The sequence below is a fragment of the Saccostrea cucullata genome, unplaced genomic scaffold, assembly GCF_032062105.1.
Source record: "Saccostrea cucullata isolate Sc308-1 unplaced genomic scaffold, CSIRO_AGI_Scuc_v1 ctg2545, whole genome shotgun sequence".
NCBI lineage: Eukaryota > Metazoa > Mollusca > Bivalvia > Ostreida > Ostreidae > Saccostrea > Saccostrea cuccullata.
In genome coordinates this window covers 167,114-182,927 of record NW_026922326.1, presented here as the reverse complement: position 1 = coordinate 182,927, position 15,814 = coordinate 167,114, and the positions used below count along the sequence as shown (strand labels likewise).

At 31.9% G+C, this 15,814-nt stretch overlaps 1 protein-coding gene across 1 annotated transcript; it reads left to right on the top strand.

Annotated features, from left to right (window-relative positions):
- Nucleotides 1–3,646: 3,646 nt before the first annotated feature.
- LOC134261624 (uncharacterized) lies at nt 3,647–10,108 on the top strand. Its single transcript, XM_062744045.1, has 5 exons — nt 3,647–3,698; nt 8,157–8,376; nt 8,481–8,588; nt 8,685–8,748; nt 9,943–10,108. Exons 2-5 carry the CDS (start codon nt 8,181–8,183, stop codon nt 10,106–10,108), a joined length of 534 nt encoding a protein of 177 aa, XP_062600029.1. The 5' UTR covers nt 3,647–3,698; nt 8,157–8,180.
- The last annotated feature ends 5,706 nt before the right edge of the window (nt 10,109–15,814 follow it).

Here is a 15,814-nt window from a genome sequence, read left to right as displayed (position 1 = left end):
TTTACATGTTTGTATGTAACATTGTATATTTACATGTATGTGCTTTTGTTCACTTTCGTCATTTATCTGGTCAATAAATTTAACATTTTCACTCAAGAACCCATGTCTTCTCTAGTGTGTAAAGCGACAAGAACAAGCCATAGAAAGGCTTTTCATATTACGATATTTACTTTTATTAGTGGAAAAGATGTGGATATAAATGATTTTTCACCATATAAAGACATCACCACATACATGTACCGGAGAAGGGCTCCCAATTTTAACCTTTACTCGGCACTTGGGACCGTTGAGTGGTGATTATCTTGATCATCGTGCAATGGCCAACCGCAGTCTGTCACAGGGCCTCTGTTTTTAGCATCTTATCTGAAAGACCAATAATTTTCAATTCAAAATGCCGAGTGCTTAGCGAACAAAGAGTTACTTTTTTTTTAAATTGACTTACAGGTAAATTATGTCAGTCTAGGCCTGTATTTGAACTCTGGATTTGTCATGGATAGGGTAATGGTAAAAGCAGTAAAGAAAAGAATCCCACAAAAAATATTATTGCAGTTACATTTATAATCTTTTAATATGCATGAATTTTGTATTTCAATGATAGAGACTATCAGAGATGAACCTGAACCTGAGCTACAGTGTATAAGGCCATGTTTAAATAATGCTTATTGTTTGTAAGCATAATTACGTAGTAAGTACGTAACTTGAGTAATCCTTTCTGAATAATTGAATTTTCATGCAGTAGAAACATACATTTTTTTTACATTATGACCTGCTAAATGTTATTTGTGACGTCATGAAGCTGTGAATCGTCCCTTCTTCCTTTTAAAGTTTCAGAGAACATCGAATTACAGGAATTGTTCTTTTTTCAAAGCATTTTACATGATTACGGTCCTTAGATTTTTTTTCTTTTTAATTTTTATATGGTTAATTGTATATTTTGTTTTACTAAAATTCTTGTTCATTCATTTGTTATTTATTTAGGGAATGAAGCTTATTTCAACTTATGTTATACGATAAAACATAAATTTAAGCAGTTTACGCTTTATAAACTGCGAAGCGGTTTATAAAAAAGCGTAAACTGCCCCAAGTTATGTTATATCGTATAACATAAGTTGAAATAAGCTTCATTCCTTATAATTTAATTTCAATGTAGACAATAATACAATTTTTCAATTTTTTCCTTCGGAAAAAGGCTTCAAATATAGCATATTTTCAAAGTTAACGTCAAGCGGAGTAATTCGTTTTTGTCGTAACTCATTGTGACGTAGGCAAGTTATGTTATACAAAATGGATAAAACGGTTTAGCCACTCAAATGACATGTTACAACTGAAATTGAATTATATAATGGAAATATTTTGTTAGAACCTTGTGTATTGCGGGATTATAACTGGCGTGATCGACAACCCGAAATCGTTAACAAAGAAAATATTCTTTGTAAATGTTAAAAAGTAACTACATGTTGAGATAAAGATAGTATAAAATAATTTAGTTTTAAACAGTGTGTAGTTTTCTGTGTTCTCTGCACGTGTTGAGAAAAAAAAAAGGAAAAAAAAATACCAAAAAAAGAGACACTTTATAAAAGAACAAAAATCTTCTCTATTCATCAGTGCATTCTGCCAAACAAAGAGTTTTACTCATGATTACACCAGCTATTAACAAGAGAAACTTTCGACTGGTATTCAGTGAATTGTTCACTGATGAATAGAAAAGATTTTTGCCATGTGGCCAAGACCTTCATACACGACATCCGAGTAAGAAAATAAATTATTTACAAAGTGACATCTGTATCGTTACAGTAATGCAATGCATTTTACAACACTAAAAATAGCTACTTTTATGCGGCCCAAATGATCTCAATATTACAGTTTTTTTTTCAATTTAATTAGTTTTTGTTTTATAAAACTGGCAAATTATTATTTTATTTATTGGGTGGCCCAGATGTATATCGTCTCCTTTCAATTCAAAGTGTTTATTCACCACAGCGAAACATTGCCGTAACTGATCTAGTAGGCTTTGATAAGTCCATATTGACGTAAAGCTCCAATTCATTTTGGTTTTTAAAAAGACGGTCTCGTGGTAATTATCTGTTTTATTTCAAATACAATTGAAAAAGGGTTACCTTAGATTATTCCTTCCATTGATAGAACATTTGAAATTCAAATGCACGGTATGCAAGCTAATTTACGTTCCAGTGTCGACAACCTTGAAATGTACAATTATAAATGAAAGATCTAGAGTTTTCCAAATATATGCATATAGAGCCCCTTTAGAATTTAAATAAAATACAATGTCCGCACATGCACACGCGCCTATTTAGCTACAAAATATTTCGAATGAGACAGGCATGTATATTTCTATTTAAATATGATAAATGTGGACCGATAACACGTTGTTATATGCGAACAGACATTTATTTATTTATTTCTAGGTTCCCATTATTTTTCAATAAATCAGAACACATTTAACAGCTTCCTTACGTTTTTTAAAAATATATACATGCATGCAAGTAATGAACATAGAATATGCACCTTTTATCAGATTAATCTTGAATGTACAAGTGTAAAATGCAAGAGGGCTGAAATATATGCATGTCGAGCATTTGAAATAAAGAAAGTACAAAATCCACGGTCTTTCTGTTTCCACTGTCTTTGCAACAAATAAAAAATGCCTGTTCAAGTTAAATCAATTCTATTTGAATAACAGCTTTATTTCAAAATTAATAACTGGTCGGCTGATTTGAACATGAGTTGTGATTGTGCCATTTGAGAAACAGAGCGGCACCTACATGTAGAAATCAATTTACCCGGCGTCCATTTGATAAAAATTTGTTCAAAACCTTTTACAAGAAAAGAAGAAATACTAAGTCTTGTTGAATTTAAGTCAACATTTACATGTAGATATATCGACAGGATTTTTACTCCTCCATGGCACCTGATCCAACCTCTGGTGTTTTCGAGGTCCGTGTTTGCTTCGCTCCTATTTTGTGTCATGGACCACAGAGCTCGAGTACTGTTCGTTATCTCCATATATTTCTCTTGTCTCTCAGTTCGTTTTTTTTTGTCCGATAAGAAATTGTACAATGTAAGGGTTTTTGAACATAAACTAGTTTTTCTCGGTACAATGGATGGATTTTGAAAATTACCACGCTTACCAATATCTTAAGGCCTCACCTTGATCTTTGACATACTTTTCAAAGTAGTTCATTTGGCCAAAATGCAACTTATTTTGTTCATTTAAGACGTGAATCCGCGCTATTTAGTATGTGAATTGTTTGACAACTTGCTTCCTTTATTGCAAAACGTAGAATTTTTTTACTGCCGGCGCTGTAAAACTTAAAATGTGTTGACAATCTTAGTCTATGTGGAGAAAATTAAACGTTACTGAATCGTTTACAATTCCTTCTGAAAAACATAGACAAATGCTGTCATTTACTGATATTTACTGTCCCTATTGTTCTCACTCTAGGGAAGGCTGCGGTAGTGTGAAAATGTTTGTTTGTTATAATACTTACTTTTTATTTACTTATCTAAGTTTGTCGTTAAAAATTGGGAATGTCAGTACGCTTTTGACTTAGTAGTGTAACTGCAATGAACCATAGCAATACGTAAGACATCTAAAATTAAAATCTTTCCTCTAAAGTTGAAGGACAGTTGAACGCGGTTAGAGTAGTCCCCACAGAGAGCTTGTTTTCTATGTTAAAGTAAGTATAAAAGTCACAGTAACCTGATATATTTCATGATAATCCTGTTCACAGATTTCCAAACGTATATATATTAAGAAGTAAGTATCTCATTTTAATGTAATTTTTAATTTTTTTTTTACTTTCGCTTTGAAATACAACTACACTCTGTAAGTTGAAATCTCTTTTTTAGAAGGCAATCAAAGCTTAATATAACCTTTCGAGATAGTTAATTACATCATTTTGTAAATTATATGCATTCATGCTGCAAATCTCTATCGCACTTTTATGAATTAAAGAATGATGCATCTTTGTGGTGTCGTACGACAAAACCTTTTTATTTGCAATTGACATACACACTGCATGACATACAGACTGCATGAAGTTAATGGCGCATCAATATACTTATGCTTCTAAAAAATGTTTTGGATTAGTAATGCGTCTACAGTAATTGAGTTTATACACATTAATTCTTTTAGTGTAATTTTACATTGTAGTTCCGCATCCCTAAAACATGCATTGAATAGATACACTTGAGTAGACAGCATAATCAATATATTCAACTTAAAAATCCTTGTGCTTGTCAAGAGAAATAAAACAGAATATTGAATGAACGACACACGAAATTTCACTATTTATACTCATTTTTAATTTAATATTTGATTTCCTTTAAAAATGTGGAATAAAAAAATAACTTAACCAGTGATAAAAGTTTCAATAGTTATATAAAAAAAATTGTCTTCTCATAAATTCATTCATAATACATTCATAAAATGTATTATACGACGATTTTCAAATCCTCTAATGTATGACAGTCTTTTCTCCATATTCTTTACAAAAAAAACTGGGTAACTACGTCTAAGAATGTCTGCATTTAAAAAAGTAACATAACCAGACCCTCAACAATTAAAGTATATATCGTGTAATTTCCCAGTGTTTTTAAATTTCAGCTTCCATATTTATTGTGCAGCAAACACTTTCAAAGTATAGTGTCATGATTATGTAATATAAATGCTCAGTATCAAATTTCCACTTCTTCAAATTAAAAAAACATGTAAATACAATTATGCGTAGATTATTTTTTTTTGAAAAGTAGATCAAAGGCAAAGGTCCAATGCACTGGAATGCGGGAATTTTCCGTACCGATTAAAGGCATTTAAACAGTGAAGAAGCTACGTATAAATGACACAGACTGAATTTTCTAATGCCGTAAATATGTTGTTTATCGGAAGAATTATTATTTTTTTTTTAAATTAGGGCATAGTTCGAGTTCCAAGATCTTGACGTTGATGACCATGGTATTTTCTAAATGCTCTACTACCAAGTAATATTATACATTTATCGACTTCTGTGTAGGTCGATATGTGGTTATAAGGACTCCTGGCAATTGATATTAACCGAGGAACAGAAAGTAATAGCGACCGAGCCTGCGTGGTCGCTATCATTTTCTATGTCTGAGGTCAATATCATTTTTTTTTATAATTCTTAATAATGATATAGGATGTGACATACGTGCAGACGGACGGACAGCAAGATAGTTGCTTGTTGAGATTCCTAAGTTTCAATTAATTTGCTTAACGTGTGTTTCGGCACTCAAGTTCTTTGTAACAGATCACCACCACTAGGTTTTCTGACGTCAGTATAAATTTGCATTTAAATTATCTGTTTACTTTATCCACTGATGAATGGGTCGCAATGCATTCTGGGCTACAAGTACTCAGCTGTGTTGAAAATAAAGGGCAATTTGAATGCTGTAGATCACTAAATTTTCGCGACACCTTATTTTCGCGAGATAGTAATTGACTCTTGATTAGTGAGACAAAGTTTTCGCGAATTGTGGTTATTGCTTTATATAATCTTACGGAATGCTATTATACGCGAGAATTAAATTTTCGTGCTGATAAAGCAGAGTTTTTCACGTGTTATAAGTATCCATTGTTTTAGACAGCAATACAAGTTGCGCAGTTATTATCTAACCCCTCAATTGTATCAAAAAGTTTTTCATGTACATGCAAACGCGAAAGCGTTTGTACGGAATTCGAAGCAGTTGTTAATCATCTAAAATAATTCAAATATTAAATGCTAGCACGGAATAATGCCTTTGGAGTATAATCTTTCAATATCATACATATGAAGTGCTAAGAAACTTCAACGGGTTTTCCGATGACAAAGTAATTATCATGCAGTTAACCTACGAAAACCACGTGTGGCTATGAAATTGTTAACACATATTAGTCTGTAATGCTTTGGGCTTATTAATTTGACTGGAGAACGGGTGTTTCAAAAACACGTCACTTTTTGAAAATTGCTTTCCGTATTAGGTAGTGGTCTCGACCGGTGTAAAACAATGAAGTCCGTCATATAAATATATTATATGTTTAATTGTACATGACGAATGAAAATATATCTTTTATATATCGTGTCCGGATAGGGCTATTTGCTAAAGCTCAATAGCGCTTCACGCCGTCACGGTAACACACAATACGCCATCGCAACATTGAACAACACGCTGTCACGCTAACACGAGTTTGCACAACACGGGTCGACCTAACACGAGTCTGCGAGTTGTGTGTGAGCGCAGTGCGACAGCGTCTTGTGCTTACTCGTGTAAGCGTGACGGCATGTTTTTGTGTTGGCGCAACAGCGTGTTGTGATAACTCGTAATAGAGTTACAGTGTGTTGTGTGTAAGCGTGACAGCATGTTGCGCGACCTCGTGTTAGCGTGACAGCGTGTTGTTCAATGCTGTGATAGCAGGAAGGCTAGATGTACGTTAACGCGTGTTTTTATAATGAAGGCGACGTTGAGCTTTAGAAAATGGCCGTATCCGGACACGATAAATATGTTTGATATATTCAATCTTTAGGACAGATGATACAACACTTTTTTTGGAACTTATTATTAGACTTAATATCAAGTCACAGGTTTAGAATGGTGTAGAACTTTTTTAAAATTTTTTCCTCCTAAGACCTCGAAAATGAAATAGATCCGGAAAAAATAGTTAATACTTTATCATATACCAAATAAGGACAAATCTCACTTAGTTCAAATGATTACAGATGTCAGAAAAAGTTAGAATATGTTACCTTGGTGCTAAAAATGTAAAATAAACTTTAGAAAAAGTTTCGCTGAGGAAAAGCAAAATAAGTTAAACAAAAATCAGAAGAATCACAGGCTAATTTTTACCATTTTGTTCATTCAGGAACTTTGTCCTTTAACTCTTTACAACTTGCTGATCTGAAACGCAACATGCACTTAATGTTTACGTTACAGAATATGACGTTACTATTTCCCCGCAAGCACTTTTTAGCAAGGTACAAGTTTCTCTAAAGTTAAGCGTAAATAATATCATGACGTAATATTTTAATATTAAGATAACTTTTCTTATTTTATGAGATTTCAGGAAGTATTAAAAAAAGAAGGAATTTGGCAATAAAAGGATGATTAAATGAACTTTTTAAAGGGCGTGAAAATGCGTGATTGCGAAGAAACGGTAAATGCGTGATTTTGCGTTAGAAATAGGAAATAGTATATGCGTTAAAATGTATGAGTGCGGGGAAGGGGGTAAATATATTCTTAAAAGTAGACATATATTTCCATTTCTAGTTCTTTTTTTCTGTAAAAACTCTTTGAAAGTTAGCGGAGTTGATTTCTTGATAATTCTACCGGAAGGCAAAGTAGGCACGTTGAAAGTTCAGGCAAATCTTGTGCACATATGTCTTTGTGTCTGACGCTAAGGAAGCCAAATTTGCATGTAAATCTCGTGCAGCTGCCTTTGTGTTTGACGTCAATGGGCGAGGACTATTGAAATTGGCAATGGAGTCCTCGTGTAATTTAAACCTATTACTACATTTTAAGTATAAATTTACAATTTTATTTCACTTTCGTGTAATTTAAACCTACTACTACATTAAAGTACAAATTTACAATTTTATTTCACTTCGCCCGTTATGCAAATTATCCCATGGTTCCCACTATGATTGACGCCCGGGCATACAGTACCAACTAGACAGTGATTCCTTAATTATTCCTATAATTGCTTCAATCAGAATGGTATCTCTTATTAGATTTTTTTCCTAAACAACAGTTTGCCGAGAAATTTAACACATATTTTTATTGTCCTAAAGAATGATGCAAAAAGTAATGTATAATTCAAATATTTTTACAATGCGCAAAAATGTTTTATGCATAATATATCTTGCAAAATTATAATGCCTCGTATACTTCCCTTTCTTTGAGCTCTAGCTAATAATTAGAAATGTGGTTCATTTCTGTTTCAACTTATCCTTCCCATGTAGCTTACACTGTAGATATATTCTGAAAAAATTGAATACATATACATGTGAATGATTAGTTTATGAATTTATTTTTTTTTAAAATGAAATTTTAATTCTTAAAAATACCTATCACTTTTTATGCAAAGATATAGATAGTTGCAGGCATTTTTTTTAAATATCCTAAACTCTTAGGTTATTTCAAAGGTTTTGTTGACATTGACACTAGAAATGTCTGCAAATGAGTATGGAGTTGTGGTGGATTCATGTCCACTTAGTGAGGTGAAAACAAGAGAGGCGGCGAGCAGACTGAATTGCAGTGTTGATGAAAACGGACGGAGTCGGTATGTTTGTGTTCCCAATCAAGACCTGTCAGCCCTCGTTGAGTTTTGTTATACAAAAACAATTGTTGGACTCTACCAAGCAGGTGCGATCTCAATTTACAAGATGTTTGTTCTTTTATTATTATTTCATTCTCTGATTATTATAGGTAGTTTTATGCAATCATTTCTTCTTCTTCCTTACAACCAGGTAATTGTCTAAAAATGATTGGAAATGGATTTCTGGATAAGATTAGCTGTAAAAACTTTTTAGAGGGATGTCCAGCAGATCATTTCAGAAGCACAGATCTATTCCAATGTAAGGAATAATATCTAATAGCATTATACCGAAATTTGTATTGATGACATCGCATTATCTATGTAATTAGAGTGATTTTGATGAACTATTACTTAGATCCAGCTTGCCACCGCCTGAACACAGACAAGAGATGTTTCCTTTTAGATCCCACTTGCTCTCCGTGAGTGCTTTTCTTAACTATCTCTGAGTTAATTTTTCATATGTAAATATCTAATCTAATGTAATTGATTACATGAAGCCTACACTATTGTTTTTTTTTTACATTTTTATTATCATTTCGAAGCAAAGGCAACTACATTTTACCGTCAAAAACATACTTTAATGAAATACTCTAATTTACTTCCCCTATTTATTTTATAGTAGCTCAAAATCAATGTACTCTAACATGTTTCCTTGTTATTCAAAATTTTTTTCGCTAGCAATTTTCTATTCGTTATTTAATTTTTACTGCATGACTGTGTTTTCACAAGAGGAGCAACCGTGAATTCGAAGTGCTTAACTCTTATCATGACTACAAATTGTATCAGTAACACATTCTACGACTTCATCTTTTTCCGATAAGTACTGCTTTTCTTATGAAGCTAATTTCTTTTATTAAACAAAATTTTTAGTTCTTACTTAAAGTAGGAAACCATGTTACAATTCTAAATTTGGACGTTTAGATTTTCACAATTTATTGTGCAATTATACAGAGAATATGACAAAAGGCATTATGTTGTGCTTTAAAGAAAATCAAATGTTTGATCCAATTTTCACTATGTTGTTTTACGTCCCTTTCGATAATTTTTGACTTATGTAGAGACGTCACCATGTATCGGTGTAGTGTTTCAAATTTTGACCTTTACTTGGCACACGGGACCATTGAGTAGTGTGGGTTCTTTACCGTGCAAACGCCTGCTGTAACAAGAGACCGCAGTTTTTGAGGCCTCACCCAAAGGGTTCAAAACTTCCAATCCAAAGTACCTAGCGCATGGCAAGAAGTAGTTTTAACCAATTTTATTGACTTTGGTCAGTCGCAGCTAAGATTTGAACTCACAACTTCCCGATCACCGACTGAGCGATCGTGATCGGTATTTTTATTATCTTAAAATCTAAATACGTTTGAATTAAATCCTTATATTTTACAACAGATTAGTACATTTCATATGAATTTAATGTTGAAACATTGCTACAAAATTTTGGCGCATTATGGCGCTTACTTAGTACGTTATGACAGTATTCCACGAACTATCCAAACAATCGATTCTTGTACAATCTATTTTATCAAACTACTTATTCGTTATTTTAATTTTGTAACATTAGAACAGTCTAAATGGATGCAGCGCCTTCAGTTTTGGAAGTTTATATATTATAGCAAAACCAATGAAACAGAACAAAATTCTGAATTTGGAAAAGAAGGCGCAATCATTGCTGTCACTGTATCTGTCTTGATCCTGATGCTTCTAATAATCTTAACCATCGCCTGTGTGTTATGGAGACGCAGAAAGAGAAAAAATCGGAACGAGAATCGAGGTATTTAAATTGGTTGCTTACTACTATTTTAGTATATCTCTCTAATTTTAGACCTTTTCATTAAACATAGGATGATTTTTATTTTCCTTAAGCAAAACTGTTTTCCACATTTACTATTCGCTTAAACCATAGTCAAGCTTGATACAGAACCACACAGAGAAAAATTTAAAAGTTATTACATACCGAAAAACCCAAAAATCTTTAAACTGCATTGTAACAATTTATCGTAATAATACAGATTGACCAGTTGATTGTATATTGTTTAACGTCCCTTTCGAAAATTTGTTACTCATATGGAGACGCCATCACTTGCCGGTAGAGAGATAAAAAATTTGTCCTATGTTCGGCACTCGGGACCATTGAACAGTGAGGGATATTTTTCGTGTCAGCACCTACTGCGCACGGGACCTCGGTTTAAAAGGTCTTATCCAAAGGACCCGTCTCCACGTTTCACAGTGTGATTTGAACCCTCGAGGAAAGACCAACTCCTTACTTCGCAACTCTAGAGCAGACATTCTAACAACTGCACTAAACGGGCGATGTACTAATATGAAAGATTTTAATTTAATTTTCAACAGATTTCTTTTCAAAGCATGTCCTCATTGTGATTTGGGTCCCCAGGGGTGTTAAAAGTTACCAAAATCAATTTGAGGAAAAATCCTTTTAAATCGTTATTTCGCTCAAATCAAATTTCTACAGCTGATCGTAAAAATCATACCCAATAATAACATGTCCAAATTGTTAAGATTATAGCTATTCGGCTATCTATAATTGGGTCATTGTAAATATAAACAGTTTTTTTAAAGCATGGCCATATTAAAAACAAAAAAAAATATGTTGTTCAGAAACCGTTGGGCTAATAAAGCTCGTTACAAATATAAAGAAAAAATGAACTATTATCTTTGTTGAAGGGACTGTTTTCCTTTTTTAAAAAAAAAAATCTGAATCACGCAACAACAAAAATATGTTCCTTTAAAAATTCTCTTATGATGACACCACAAATTATAATATGATTGTCTCAGAAGCCTTGGGTACCGTTTGCACATGTATTAAGAATCAAGAGAGAGAGAGAGAGAGAGAGAGAGAGAGAGAGAAGATGGATGGCACATCTAGATCTGTTTCATTCTTGAATATTTTACTAGAAAAAAAACTTTAATGGCAGTCTTACAACCAAACTCTAAGAAAAACTTGATGACTTTAATTTTTCTATCGTCAACTTCTTTTTCTTATGCAGCAATATACCTTTATAACCACTGCCTGCGGAGTTTATATCTCTCGTATGATTTGATACGCAAGAACATGCTCTCCGTAACAAAAATTTCTAAAACGAAGTAGATTTTAACAAGCAAGTCGAGGAAAGCATATATATCTTATAGATATATTTATTTTACAAATAAACTAAATGCATGGATACGGTGAGCAAGGATGCTTGTCAAAAGAATTGAAATTCAAGGTGACAAATAGAATAAAATTTGTTATGGGTGTTTTACAACATTTGTTAAACAATAAACAACTAAGTCGTGTTCTTATGCTTTGCAAAAAATTCATACTCTCCTGCGAGAAAATGCTTTTACCATTCACCTATGCTGAATCGTTACAGTAAATATAGTTATTTAAAGGTTTGATTTAAAAAATTGCATACTAAAAAGAATTTTATTTTTATAAATGGTCAGATAAACACGCAATTAAGGTTATCCGATCCAAAGGTTAAAAAACTAGCAGTTAAGTAATCAAAAATACTCATTAAGATATCTTTAAATCCACAAAGTAATGTAAATTTGTCCGCAGGATTTAAAGTTAATCAAATTTTTGGGAAAATTGTCAGTTCTCCAATATATAATTATCCAGAAAAAACGAATAGAATTATCAGCTTTGCATTTGCAAATTGATCAACAAAAATATTTTAGGTTAAAAACAACAGGTATCCAGGCATTCAGGGAAATTTTCGCGATTTTATACTTATTTGGAATTTCATTTCTTCTATTCCCTTCTTGTATGATATAATACATGGTCTAAAAGAATTTTGCTATCATTGCAAGACATCACAAATCACTTTTTTATATCATGTTAATAAGTATTAGTATCTAACGCTCGATTCATAAAAATTTTATTTCTCTAAAACTGTATTTAATTTTTTTTTCTTTTATATGGATATAAAGTAACTTTTTCTAAGAACTTTCAAAGACTTTCATAAACCTCAAATAATAAAGATGAATAAAATAAAAACTAAAATAAAATTGCGGCATGAAAAGATTTTATTTTCATACCATGTAATTTTGCTATCATTGCAAGATATCACAAATCACTTTTTTTTATATCATGCTAATAAGTATTAGTATCTAACGCTCGATTCAAGAAAATCTTATTTCTCTAAAACCGTATTTAATTATTTTTCTTTTATATGGATATAAAGTAATTTTTTATAAGACCTTTTAAGACTTCCATAAACCTTAAATGATAAAGATGAATAAAATAAAAATTAAAATGAAATTGCGGCATGAAAAGATTTTATTTTATGCCATGTATTGATGCTTTTTAAAAAAAATTAAATACTATTTTTTAGTTATCTTTCCTGGCTGATGATAGGTAACATGTATCTTTTAAATAGACAAACATATTTTGTCTTTTTATATTACATGTATACCAGTCTAAATTCCGCAAAAACACGGGAGAAGTTTTACAAGTATCGACAGAAGAATTACATTGCTTCATATTATACGTTTTATTGGTTGTTATGTACAATTTAACGTCCCGTTGAATACTTTATTTATAATTACACATTTGTGTATTAAAAACTTGAATTTGAACTTTACTAAAACCAACTAGACATCTAAATCACTGTAACAATCTCTCTTAATACCTGCTTATAGTTATTTTTAAAGAAACATTAGACTACTTCTGGAATTCCACATTTTATTAACAGTTGAGTTTTACCAAAAGACCCTGATGTATAGTAAACAATTTTTACCAAACATTCCATCTTTTCTTGTTACTTGTCAGGATCGCGACTTATTTCGAGATGCTTCGAATTTTACAAACAGTGTAAATAGGTCAGTATATTCAACGATTATTATTTAGTTTAGTTTGGCATCATCACAGGACGTTATAGAATTTTTGTGCAAATTTACAGAAAAATCTATGTAGTCAAAACGATCAAAATAACCAAAGTGTTTTTATAGTGTTACATTGATAGGACTTATATAGGTAGTACCTGCTGAACAATCTTGTAATATTTATGCATAATAAAATATGGTTTAAATTAAAAACGTTTACAGTGTTACAATTTATGCAATTTAAAACCCCAACGCGTGACTTCTTATTAAAAATAATATTCTTCAAATGCCACAATACGTCCATACATGTAATTAAGGGGTTGTGAAAGATTTATTCAATATACCCTAGTCTAGAACTATTTATATTATTTATAAATACGAGGGTTGATCTAAAAGTTCGTGGAATTTCTTTATATTTTACAAATGTATTTATTTTTAAGTGAAATTGGTTGAAAATTTCAATTGAGAATATAGAACCTTTTTGAATATATTAAATTAAAAAAAAAATTTACAAATTTATTATAGTAACTCTTTGGCAGTTGCCATAGAAACGGTTGTTTGGAAATGCGGGGGAAACATTTATGCGTTTAGTATCATTTTAATTCTTAATGCGTGAAATGAGAATAAAACCGTCCTATATGGTATATAAAACGAAAATTATGTCATTATTACGATTTTTTGATCTTTTATAAAGCTTTGTGTGAGAGTTTTATTGATTTTACTGGATATTTAGTTCATTAGTTGATGATTTATTGTTCATCTTTAAGATGTTAGACAAAGTCAAATTTCGGTCACGTCCTAAGTTTTGTGAAAATCCTGGGATCACTCTATCTTGAACGCGTATATTATTGACGTATGCTGAGGAGAAAAATGCATTTAGTTACTGGTTTTCCAGTTGCATAAGAAATTTAAGAAAAATAGAACTTCGATGGACGTTGATTTAAGGCGTGGCCATTTTAGGAGGCTCTGTTCTAAGTGTTTATCCCCCTAGACAAATTAAAAGCGTCAATTTAGGTTGTCGGCTGACGTACTGCGAGAGGATACCCAGGCTTTTCTTGAGAAAAAATGCAGAAAAGGGCGGCCCTTTGTAAAAATACGTATTGGAATTGGACATTAGGATGAGATGCTTCTATAATGTGACGTTACATATCTAACTTGATGTAACGTCGAAGTCTCCCCCGGGTTTCACAACTATCCATTTTCAGAAAGCTCGTGTGACCTTACTGGTAATTGGAAAGTGATGAACTTTTCCAATATTGTTGTATTATGACTCTATATCATAAATATGCCTGTTGTTTGCTTTTACCAAATCACGATAATTTTTTAGAAATTCCACGAACTTTTGGATCAACCCTCGTAGTCAGCATACGTAGAATAAATTAGCACTTGGAAGTAAAACAACGAAACATGAAGTGTTATTGAGAAATAGTCTTTTTTAATATTTTCAATTCAGTTGCCTTGAGATAACATATAAGCAATTTGTCTAATTTTTCATGTTTTAGGCATGGAAGATGAAGAAGTAAACATCCCTTTGACAAGTCCTGAGATTGGTAAGAATCAAATATAAATATTTTCAAAGGCAGAAAGCTTCATAGAAAAAAAAAAACAGAAACAAGAACATTTTTTCATAAAGAAAGTAATGTAAAATTTCAATCAAAGAATGATAAGTTAAAGGTAATGCCTGAACAAAACACATTGGAAAATTTTATCTGACAGTGTGTATTTTCACTGGCACAAGGCTTATCAAGACTGGATGAAACGTTTATGCTTTCATTTGATATTGAATAAAATTAAAGCAATAAGTAAACCTTGATCTTGATTGGACCGAGAGAAAAATTTCACGCAGGATATCCTTTGATTTGGGATATTGAGAGTAAAGTAATTGACGTATTTGTGATTTGGACTTCCAGATCAATTAATGCCACATATCAATACGTCTTGATTATAAATTTCAACTATTGTATGAATAATTTGTATTTCTATTTTAAGCCAAGCAGATAGAATTTAAAATATGCATTAAGATACTTCAATCTTTCTCCTTGTCCCCTTTTCTTATTTCCGAAATTTAAAGACGCTCTTTCTAGAAGGCGTTTTCAATCGTGATCGGCGCTGGGATCAGCTATTTTTTTTTAGTAAGGGTGTACAAAAAAGTGTTTGGGGATGGCTTAAACGACTTCGTATAAAATATTATGGGGATTACTTTGAAGTAATCCAATAAATGATATAAATTTTGATTTTGTCTCTGTTGCAAAAAATATTGGACGCCCGTTGTATTAGAATTAATGGTATGAGCGGTATTTGAGTGAAAAGTACTGTATCGGTCGAGAAAAATTTGTGAAAAGACGGCTTATCAGTAAAAATCTAAACGAAACTTTAAAAAGTTCGAACGTCTTGGAGAGACAAAGATGGCTCTGAGTGGTTAACCTTTTAAGAGCACAATTCAGTGGCAAAAGACATTAAAAAATTGACAAAAAGCGATGTAAAAGTAAGAGTGACTACATGAAAGGTTGGTTAGAATATAGTCTTTGTTTTTAAGGCTTATAATATTATTTGCGTTTCGGAAAAAAAATTGTTTTGATTCTACGTCTGGAAATTCTACTTATTCTCACAGTTCCCTTTCCAAATAAGACATTATTCAAAATCATGTTTCAATGTTTAATG